Below are 10372 nucleotides of genomic sequence, written 5' to 3'. Positions count from 1 at the left end.
CTCCGAGTACAACCACGAGTCCTACGGACACTCCGAGTACAACCACGAGTCCTACGGACACTCCGAGAACAACCACAAGTCCTACGGACACTCCGAGTACAACCACGAGTCCTACGGACACTCCGAGAACAACCACGAGTCCTACGGACACTCCGAGAACAACCACAAGTCCTACGGACACTCCGAGTTAAACCACGAGTCCTACGGACACTCCGAGTACAACCACGAGTCCTACGGACACTCCGAGAACAACCACGAGTCCTACGGACACTCCGAGAACAACCACAAGTCCTACGGACACTCCGAGTTAAACCACAAGTCCTACGGACACTCCGAGAACAACCACGAGTCCTACGGACACTCCGAGTACAACCACGAGTCCTACGGACACTCCGAGTACAACCACGAGTTCTACGGACACTCCGAGAACAACCACAAGTCCTACGGACACTCCGAGTACAACCACGAGTCCTACGGACACTCCGAGTACAACCACGAGTCCTACGGACACTCCGAGAACAACCACAAGTCCTACGGACACTCCGAGTACAACCACGAGTCCTACGGACACTCCGAGTACAACCACGAGTCCTACGGACACTCCGAGAACAACCACAAGTTCTACGGACACTCCAACGACAACCACAAGTCTTACGGACACTCCAACGACAACCACAAGTCTTACGGACACTCCAACGACAACCACAAGTTCTACGAAGACGCCAAGTACAACCACAAGTCCTACGGACACTCCGAGTACAACCACGAGTCCTACGGACACTCCAACGACAACCACAAGTCCTACGGACACTCCGAGTACAACCACAAGTCCTACGAAGACACCAAGTACAACCACAAGTCCTACGGACACTCCGAGTACAACCACAACTTCTACGAATACTTCGAGTACAACCACAACTTCTACCAAGGCAATAAATACAACCACAAGTCTTACGGACATTCCAACGACAACCACAAGTTCTACGAAGATGCCAAGTACAACCACGAGTCCTACGGACGCAACAAGTACTACCACTAATTCTACGAATCCCTCAAATCCAACCTCGGAAAAGCCGGAAACAACCACGGCCGCATCCAATAAAATACCAATTCAATCCTTCGTTACTGTAACAGCCTTCGTGACTGCCTTAACAGTTATTTTATCTTAGTAACTATTTCCAATAAAATTGTTTTTTTTACACACTCTTTTTTTTTCTTAATTGAATGTAACGGATCCCATACGCGACGTCATACTCTAGCAGGTGGCGCCACCATAACGCACGCAGCCTAACGTTTCCTCTCCCAGTTGTACCCGTGGCTACTCGGGTGACATATTTGACAGGTAACGTGTACGTCATTTAGATTATTAAGGTGCGTTTACATAATGAAAATCTTTCTTTAATAGAATAAATATATTTGACCATAAACGAGATAAATAAACAAAGAAACATTGCCGATGATTATTGCGGACCCACCATTCGTATCACCCGAATTAAAATTAGAAGGACGTTCATCTTCGTCAGAGGGAGTATCCGAATGGAGCTCGTCACTAGGAACATTAGTCGAGATTAGAGTCACATCTCCATCAAAGAAGTTTTGAGGGATTTCGGTTGTTTCAAGGTGGGTCACGTTAGCCAATAGGGGGCCACCTGAAGCAGTGTCGTTTGATGACCCCCAAGTGGTTTCTTCGTCTATAGTTGACGTAGTCACGTCTGACTTCGATTCGTCACTAGATGACGTTGATTCAGTTCGCATAGTTGAGGTTATATGATACAGCTCCCAAGCTTTCGCACTTTCAGTAAAACTGGTTTCTTCTTCACCAGTTGTGACCTTAGAACTCAGTTCGTTATTACTCGAATCTGGTTCATTTGAGGTTATGTGTTCTCCGGTTGAATCAATGTCATTTGATGGCTTCCAAGTGGTCAGACCTTCAGTGACTTCCTCAGCTTCAGTTGGGATAGTGGTCACCTCTGACCTCGGTTCGTCACTAGATGACCTTGATTCAGTTCGCATAGTTGAGGTTATGTGGTCCTCACTAGCATCAGTTCCCTTTGGTGGTTCCCAAGTGCTCACACCGTCAGTAAAACTGGTTCCTTCTTCACCAGTTGTGACCTCAGAACTCAGTTCATTATTACTCAAATCTGGTTCAGTTGAGGTTATGTGTTCTTCGGTTGAATCAATGTCATTCGATAGCCCCCAATTGGTCAGACCTTCAGTAAAACCGACTTCTACGGGTTCACTTGAACTGAATGCCACTGATTCACTTGCTGAAGCGTCACTTTCACTTGATACCTCCACCGTTTCGATTGTTTGAACATAATTTGATTGAACAATTGAAGTTTCTGTACTCTCCTCGTCACTGGAAGGTCTGAGTCCTCTGTCTCCTAAGGGTGAAGTTGCTGATTCAACTGCTTCATCTGTAGCACTTTCCAAAGTGCCAACAGCGTGTTCGAGTAACTCATCGTCCTGTTCCTGCTGAGGTCTCTCCACGTCACAGTAAGTATAACTCACCTCCTTGGCGAGGCTCTCGCATGCTGTATAAATGTTCTGGGCGATGAAGCATTGCTGAAGAAGCTCAGTGGTGCCACCTAAAAAACAATTATTTATTTATTTATTTAACAGGATCAATCCTATTTTTTAAGTGAGAAAAATATCAATATCTTGATTTTTAGTGCATGGATTTCAATGATTTTTTAGTAGTTGCTTAAAAAGCCTCTGGAGTATGATAAAAATCAATAATCATGACATTTGATCTACTGGAAATCAAGATACTCAATTGCCATTAAGAGTCAAATTATTTAATTCCTTCCAGGCACTCCAGTGAGAAAAATATCAATATCTTGATTTTTAGTGCATGGATTTCAATCATTTTTTAGTAGTTGCTTAAAAAGCCTCCCAAATTATCAGATTTATAGAAACGACCGTCCAGAAAGAATTGGAGGAGGAACAGCCATTTTAATAAAAAATAACATATCACACTTCCCCTGCTTAAATCCTCTAAACACCTACCCAATAATTGAATCCATAGGCATTAAAATAAAATTCGAAAACATGCAACTAGTTATCACATCCGTCTACAAACCACCAGACTAAAAACTAAACGAAAATATTCTAAATGAACTCTTTAAATCAAATTCCCCAACTATAGTTGCAGGAGATTTAAACTGTAAAAATAATTGAGGCTGCAAAGTCAATAATATAGAAGGTGGAAAACCCTACAGATTCGCCACAAGAAACCTAGACCTAGACCTAAGCTCCGTTTATTTTTAACTCCAAAATGGCATTTCTGAGGGCTGTCAAATATTAGGCAAAGAGGTCCAGCTACACCCATGATATGTGTTGATTCATCCTGAACTTCCCTCAGAATTACTTTGTAGTCTTGTAAGTGCAGGTGAATTTTGTTGCTTCATCTTTCAAAGCAAAAATCCAATTTTTAAGCAATGTTATTTTATTTAAAGGTAATGTATACTCCTTATAATTTTTGGGTAAGTTAGAACAACAGTTTATGCAGACGCACACTTATAAAAGCCCTAAAGCTAATGACTCACTTTACCATTGAAATACTCGATTTTTAGACAAACGTATTCCTGATTGGGGTCGTCCTTGATAAGCCCGGACGTCTGGAAGGGTGTGACGGCCGAAAATGGGGTGCAGGTGGTGAGCTCGATGGAGTCCTGGTGGCACTGGTCGTTCGAGCAGGTCCTGCATTGAGCGGTGAAAGCTGGAAGAATTGCTTGTGAACTGCTTGATGAAATAAAAAGCACGCGATAACGGGAATAATTGTGATACATAAAATGAAGAAACTTAATTTAAAACAGTCCCACTTACTTGTCGGTATTAGAAGCAACAAAACCGAAAATTCAAACTCCAATTTCGCTCTCATTCTAATTGTAATCGCCTATTGTTATTCGCCCCGATACTGTTTCAACTACCGATTACCCCCATAAAGGCAAACAATTTATAATGGTTTTTATAACAATATGAAGGTTTGGCCATAAAACCATAAAATCTCACGTAAATCTTATATGGATTTGATATCAATATTTGCTCAAACATTAGGCCGGGCCCCTACATTTTTTAGATTTACTGTATTAATCATTAAGGGCGTAACTAGGCTTGTTACCACCCAAAAATGGATGAACTGATAATGTGCATTTGGTTTCTTAAAATGACCCTCGCTATTAAACATTCAAGGCCCGTGCGATAATGGAAATTAATTATTTTTTTTATCATTAATACTAATTGCGCTTACGTAAACCTTCTATGACTAACATCAAAATGATACGACGGTTTCACTTAAAGCGGAAAATGCTTGGGAAACTTGTGGTCCTGGCCCTTATTTGCCATTATACCGAGTGTAGGCCCTTAGTCAAAGGGGCAAATGTAAAAAACAAACAGGATAAACATATTAAAACGAGTAAGTTATTTTTTTTAATACGCACCCTTAAGATGTTTATTTATTTAACAACAATTGAATTATAAAATTCTTATTAGTGGTTATTCCTGGGTTAATTGTCATCTGTCATTACTGTCAAATGAAGGCACAAGTTGAATATTATCAGTGGCCAACCCTGATTTTCTATCACTTGTCACAACGCTGTAAGTCAAATGCTAATCGAATTCAATATGGCGGCCAATCTGTCATTTTTCAAATTTTAAAGTACACAAAGAGTTTTAATATTTGTTTTTTAAATGAAAAACTCAAAGAGTTCCTTGGCTAACTGTCATTTGTCATTATTGTCCGATGAAGGTATATTTTTAATTTTATCCTTGGCCAAAAAATCTTGAAAAGAATTCCTGTGTTAATTGTCACCTGTCATTACTGTCAAATGAAGGTACAAGTTGATTATTATCAGTGGCCAACCCTGATTTGCTATCACTTGTCACAACGCTGTAAGTCAAATGCTAATCGAATTCAATATGGCGGCCAATCTGTCATCTTTCAAATTTTAAAGTACACAAAGAGTTTTAATATTTGTTTTTTAAATGTAAAACTCAAAGAGTTCCTTGGCTAACTGTCATTTGTCATTATTGTCCGATGAAGGTATATTTTTAATTTTATCCTTGGTCAAAAAATCTTGAAAAGAATTCCTGTGTTAATTGTCACCTGTCATTACTGTCAAATGAAGGTACAAGTTGATTATTATCAGAGGCCAACCCTGATTTGCTATCACTTGTCACAACGCTGTATGTCAAATGCTAATCGAATTCAATATGGCGGCCAATCTGTCATCTTTCAAATTTTAAAGTACACAAAGAGTTTTAATATTTGTTTTTTAAATGTAAAACTCAAAGAGTTCCTTGGTTAACTGTCATTTGTCATTATTGTCCGATGAAGGTATTTTTTTAATTTTATCCTTGGCCAAAAAATCTTGAAAAGAATTCCTGTGTTAATTGTCACCTGTCATTACTGTCAAATGAAGGCACAAGTTGATTATTATCAGAGGCCAACCCTGATTTGCTATCACTTGTCACAACGCTGTAAGTTAAATGCTAATCGAATTCAATATGGCGGCCAATCTGTCATCTTTCAAATTTTAAAGTACACAAAGAATTTTAATATTTGTTTTTTAAATATAAAACTAAAAGAGTTCCTGGGTTAACTGTCACTACTGTCCGAAGAAGTTAAATTTTTAATTTTATCCTTGGCCAACCCTGATTTGCTGTAGATTCATCAATTAATGGAATGGTTTTATTATATATTCTCTTTTTTTAGCGCCCATCCCGTTCCTGACAAAACTGAAAGACATAAACCGGTTCTCGGCGGATATGATGCACGGGGACTACGTGGGCGCGGGCCTGGACGGCATCGACTTCCTGGAAACCTTCCAGAACCTCAAATGGCCCGTCAGGTTCGTCCTGAAACTCGTCGATCGTCTCCTCAAACTGATCCACCCTGTATACTTGGTGATTTTCCCGCGCGCGAGGAATAACGGCACCTTCGTCGACAATCTGATGTTTTCGGTGCAGCACGGCGGCGGCATGATCAAAGGCGTCATGCGGATGGTCTCTATGTTTCAATAAAACCGCGTGAAAGAGTTTTTTTGGGTTTTAATGAGGCGATGTAAACGTACTCAAATGTGTTTTTATGAGTCGTTCAGAGTGGTGTGATGTAAACCTACTCAATTGATAGTTGTCATTGGGCGAGTGACAGCTGTCGTTTTTAGGGCCATACAGTTAGAGGAGATGATTTTGTAATTTTAAGTGCTAAATAGGCTCTTTTTCCTTTTTTTAATCAAATATTTGTTCCTTTCAGTGATATTTAATTAAATTGATTGTAAATTTACTCAGCTCACGTGACCTGAGCCTGTCAAACAAAAAAAAGAAGAAGAGCGGCACGCCTAACCTCAAAATTCTCGCATGGTCATTTTGTAAACAAACATTTGGGGTTGCTGCTTGGCACCTCTTAAAGAGACAGTATGGTTAAAGTCAAAAGCGCCCTCCTAGCTAAGAAGAAGCCAAAAACCCTAAAAAAAGGCTCCAAAAAGCTAAAAAACAAAAAGTCATCGAAAATCGAAGAGCAAAACAGTGACAGTGAAATCGAGGAGTTCTTCGATAAAACCAAAGATTCCGATGAGGAGGACGCTACTAATAATGATGCCGAGGATTTAAGCTCTGAAGAGGAACTAGACGAGGAAGCCCTAGAGGAAAAACATAAACAAGACCTTGAAAAGTTAAAACAAACTGACCCCGAGTTCTACAAGTTCTTACAAGTATCCCGCAGCCAATGATCCCTTAAAACCTCCATACTAATGCAACGTCTTTTAGGAAAACGATAAAAAACTATTGCACTTCTCTGTGTCTGATGATGAAGGGGCCGAAGAATCAGACACTCCAGAAGAGGAGACAGTGCACAAACCAACCGAAGACTTGGAAGTGGCCAGCGATGAAAGTGATTATGAGGTACTGAACACTGTAAAATTACAATTGCAGCAAATAAAAGTCTTTTTTTCCACATTTTAGGCGGAAGAAGGCAAACAAGATGACAAAGTGATTACACTAAAGCTTATAAAAAAATGGCAAACAGACATCCAAACCGAGAAGAGCAATAAAACCATTATCGAAGTTACACAAGCCTTCCATGCGGCCCTAAAAAGAATATCCAGTGACGAAGAACAAGATGACGAACCAGTAAGATTTAAAGTGGACGGTTCGGCAGTGTTTAATGGGGTAGTTCAGCTGTGCGTGATGCATTTGGGGCCCGCGATCAGACGCTTTTTAGGCATTAAACCTGGATCGAAACAGCCCCCACATAAATGCAAGAAATTCAACAAGATCAAGAGACCTTTAAAGGGCTACTTCATGGACTTATTAAAGCTCTTAGTCGGCGTGACTTCTACGAACATTCAAGCGGTTTTACTGAAACACCTCCACTATATGGCCCCCATGCTTAACTCATATACAAACATAACAAAATCAATCCTAACGAAACTCATCAGGATTTGGGGCACCTCTGACGATTCGGCGAGAGTCTTGGCTTTCTTCTGCATACTGAGGATCGTGAACAACCAAATGGCCGGCACCTTGGACACGTGCCTCAAATCCATGTACATGACTTATGTGAAAAACTCAAAGTTCGTCAGCACCAGTTCGCTGGCCTCGATCAACTTCATGAAGCGATCTTTGGTGGAAATGTTCGCTTTGGACCTAAACGTGGCTTACTCGCACGTGTTTTTATATATAAGGCAACTGGCCATACACCTCAGGAATGCCATAACAGTTAATAAAAAGGAGAATGTACAGGCCGTCTATAATTGGCAGTTTGTGAACTCGTTGAGGCTCTGGGGTGCCCTGCTCGGCATGACTTATTCCAGGGGGCAAATGCAACAGTTGGTGTATCCGTTCGTGCAAGTTTGTTTGGGCACTATTAAGTTGGTACCTACCGCCCAGTATTATCCGTTGAGGTTTCATATTGTGCAGGTTTTGATTGATTTTACTAAGGAGTCTGACGTTTTTATACCGGTGTTGCCGTTTTTACTTGAGGTAAGTTTATATCTATATAATTACTGTTCTAATGTCAAGAGTTTACTCTCCTGAAAGAGTAGGTTCGTGGAAAATCTTTTATTCTTAAACATCATGATGTAGTTTTGTGCTATAAAGAGGTTAGAATTTCATTTTAAGTGTCAAAACATTCCTAACCTCATAAATGACTTTTCCAGTCTTTTTTGTCGACAAGTGTTCACTTCTTTTCTAGGTTTTGACCTCATTCGACTTTAACAAAAAGCACCAAAAAGTCTCGATGAAGCCTCTTCGGTTCACTTGCCTACTAAGACTGTCGAAGTCACAGCTGCAAGAGAACGGCTTCAAAGACACCCTGATCGACACCATTTACTCCCAACTGCTCGAGTACCTGGCGCACATGTCGCACACGATAAGTTTCCCCGATCTGAGCCTGGTGTGCATCATACAAATCAAGCGGTTCCTGAAAAAGTGCAAACTGTCCAACCACACGAGGAAACTGAAACAGGCTTTAGAAAAAATCGAACAGAACGCCCTCTACATCGAAACGGAACGTTCAAAGCTCACCCTTAACCTGACCGATTTCAAACAGATCGAAGGGTGGGAATCCCAGGTGAAGGTCAAGGGGACACCGCTGATGACCTTCTACGAAACCTGGAGCAAAGTGAGGAACATGAAGAAGAACAAGGAGGCGACCAATAATGATCTGCTCGGGGACTACAAGTTGCCCTCGTTGAAAAAACTGGATAAGAAGCAGAAACAGCAGGAGGGACCCGTGGAACTGTTTCCGAGTGACTCAGAGGACGAGGAGATTGAAGGACTGAAGAAGAGAAGGGGCAAAAGAGGAGGGAAGAACGCAAGAAAACTCCAGAATTCTACAGAAGAAAGTGAGCAAATGGACGTGGACGGTGAGGAGGATATCGTCCAAGACATTTCAGCAGACGATTGGTGATTTTATAATAATAAAAACAAAAAAAAGCTTTTGGCAATTTTTTTTATTAACTTACAAACAATTTCCTACACTCTACTGTTCTTTGACTTCCCTGAGACGCCTTACAGCCGACCTGACAGATGAGGCTGCTGTGGTCGCATATACCCAAGCGCCTCCCGCTACCACTCGCTTACACCTTTTGCATGACCAGATGCCTACAACCGATCTCTTCATGGCATCCTAAAATAAGAGAAACATTTTAATTATTAACAATATTTAGTGTATAGTTTGGTTATGGCACAGATATCTGTTGTACTACGTCCTGACAAGATGATGTACATTTAATAAAATTAAATAGAAATAACTGGAAGTACTATAATAGCCCCTGACAGATTTATTGATTTTACTTGTTAAGTGATGACTTAAATGCTTAAAAACTCACTTTTCCACAGAAACTGCAAGAGTATTTACTGTGCTGGGTAATTTCCATCTTCTTGACCATCTTACGGAGGGAAGCACCGTAACGGGTACCATATTTACCGGTAATTCCGACCTTCTTGGTACGCTTGGCCTAAAAGAAAATCGGGAAAAATTGTAAACACTGACACATAACCTCAAACAACTTTGAGCCTCTATTTTTCGATAGTTCCTAAGACTTTTCGAAAAATAGTTATAGGATTATATAACGTGAGGCTTTTAGTTTCGTTTTAACACAATTCACATTAATTTACGCTACGGATTGTTTAAATAATTAAAGATTTTCGGTTCCCTACCATTTTGTCAGTCTTGTTTTGGCAAACTTGACAGATTAAAAGAATCTGTCAAAGTCAAACCCCCCTCGAAACGTCATCGGAACGTCAACGTCAACAGTGTCAATGGCAACGACGTGAAGTTAGTCGCTTGAAATGGTATTTGATAACATACAAAATACTGCTTTTCGCATATAATACATTGAGAGAAGAGTCTTTTGGCAATTTGTTAATTAGTTTTTAGGGTTTCCAGGCTCTTGGAGCCAGAAAATTGTGGCTATTCCAGACCTTACCGGGCTCTTTAAAGTTGACATAACCAACAAAAAAAAACACTGTTTCTAAGGTTATGTTTCCATGTTTCCAATTCTTGGTTGACATTTAATAAACTTTTTTGAGGTCTTCCGGGTTCTTGGGGCTATTTTCTCTATGTTTCTTCATTTTTCTTAAGTAATTGAACCCAGTAGAGACGTGAAGCACCATTTCATAGTGATCGTCCCGGATTCATGGTCCTCACACGGGTTTAAAGGTCAGAAAGTGGGTAAAAAGTGCATTTTTTGGTTTCTACCGCATTTCATGGTCCAGGCACGCCTTGAATCGTCTTGAAATTTCACTTTTCTTAAGTAGTTGAACCCACTAGAGACGTGAAGCACCATTTCATAATGATCGTCCCGGATTCATGGTCCTCAGACGGGTTCAAAGGTAACAAAGTGGGTAAAAAATGCATTTTTTGAGT

At 40.6% G+C, this 10372-nt stretch overlaps 4 protein-coding genes across 4 annotated transcripts; 2 read left to right on the top strand and 2 right to left on the bottom strand.

Moving 5' to 3' along the window:
- Window positions 1-441: 441 nt before the first annotated feature.
- On the bottom strand, window positions 442-4127 carry LOC126747079 (papilin-like). The gene is made up of 5 exons (XM_050455574.1): window positions 3829-4127; window positions 3554-3721; window positions 1476-2588; window positions 536-771; window positions 442-471 (listed from the first exon to the last, which is right to left on the bottom strand). The coding sequence occupies exons 1-5, from the start codon at window positions 3881-3883 to the stop codon at window positions 442-444; spliced, it is 1602 nt and encodes a 533-aa protein (XP_050311531.1). The 5' UTR covers window positions 3884-4127.
- Window positions 4128-4220: 93 nt separating this feature from the next.
- Window positions 4221-6041, top strand: LOC126746746 (uncharacterized). Its single transcript, XM_050455082.1, has 2 exons — window positions 4221-4417; window positions 5717-6041. Exons 1-2 carry the CDS (start codon window positions 4264-4266, stop codon window positions 6022-6024), a joined length of 462 nt encoding a protein of 153 aa, XP_050311039.1. The 5' UTR covers window positions 4221-4263; the 3' UTR covers window positions 6025-6041.
- Window positions 6042-6174: 133 nt separating this feature from the next.
- On the top strand, window positions 6175-8939 carry LOC126746745 (nucleolar complex protein 2 homolog). The gene is made up of 4 exons (XM_050455080.1): window positions 6175-6713; window positions 6769-6903; window positions 6964-7983; window positions 8195-8939. Exons 1-4 carry the CDS (start codon window positions 6420-6422, stop codon window positions 8909-8911), a joined length of 2166 nt encoding a protein of 721 aa, XP_050311037.1. The 5' UTR covers window positions 6175-6419; the 3' UTR covers window positions 8912-8939.
- LOC126746747 (60S ribosomal protein L37a) lies at window positions 8940-9804 on the bottom strand. The gene is made up of 3 exons (XM_050455083.1): window positions 9664-9804; window positions 9333-9461; window positions 8940-9130 (listed from the first exon to the last, which is right to left on the bottom strand). The coding sequence occupies exons 1-3, from the start codon at window positions 9664-9666 to the stop codon at window positions 8984-8986; spliced, it is 279 nt and encodes a 92-aa protein (XP_050311040.1). The 5' UTR covers window positions 9667-9804; the 3' UTR covers window positions 8940-8983.
- Window positions 9805-10372: the final 568 nt, after the last annotated feature.

Source organism: Anthonomus grandis, chromosome 18 (assembly GCF_022605725.1).
Source record: "Anthonomus grandis grandis chromosome 18, icAntGran1.3, whole genome shotgun sequence".
NCBI lineage: Eukaryota > Metazoa > Arthropoda > Insecta > Coleoptera > Curculionidae > Anthonomus > Anthonomus grandis.
This window is presented reverse-complemented; position numbering and strand designations above follow the sequence as displayed.

What these genes read in the sequence shown, in the direction of transcription:
- LOC126747079 (XM_050455574.1), bottom strand. Translation starts at nt 3,883, where the DNA reads ATGAGAGCGAAATTGGAGTTTGAATTTTCGGTTTTGTTGCTTCTAATA. An exon ending in AAAAATCGAGTATTTCAATG is followed by an intron (nt 2,589 to 3,553) that starts GTAAAGTGAGTC and finishes ATTGTTTTTTAG; the next exon opens with GTGGCACCACTGAGCTTCTT. An exon ending in TGGTTGTACTCGGAGTGTCC is followed by an intron (nt 472 to 535) that starts GTAGGACTTGTG and finishes GAGTGTCCGTAG; the next exon opens with GACTCGTGGTTGTACTCGGA.
- LOC126746745 (XM_050455080.1), top strand. Translation starts at nt 6,420, where the DNA reads ATGGTTAAAGTCAAAAGCGCCCTCCTAGCTAAGAAGAAGCCAAAAACC. An exon ending in AGTTCTACAAGTTCTTACAA is followed by an intron (nt 6,714 to 6,768) that starts GTATCCCGCAGC and finishes AACGTCTTTTAG; the next exon opens with GAAAACGATAAAAAACTATT. An exon ending in TGTTGCCGTTTTTACTTGAG is followed by an intron (nt 7,984 to 8,194) that starts GTAAGTTTATAT and finishes CTTCTTTTCTAG; the next exon opens with GTTTTGACCTCATTCGACTT.
- LOC126746747 (XM_050455083.1), bottom strand. An exon ending in CTTGCAGTTTCTGTGGAAAA is followed by an intron (nt 9,131 to 9,332) that starts GTGAGTTTTTAA and finishes CTCTTATTTTAG; the next exon opens with GATGCCATGAAGAGATCGGT.
- LOC126746746 (XM_050455082.1), top strand. Translation starts at nt 4,264, where the DNA reads ATGACTAACATCAAAATGATACGACGGTTTCACTTAAAGCGGAAAATG. An exon ending in GGATAAACATATTAAAACGA is followed by an intron (nt 4,418 to 5,716) that starts GTAAGTTATTTT and finishes CTCTTTTTTTAG; the next exon opens with CGCCCATCCCGTTCCTGACA.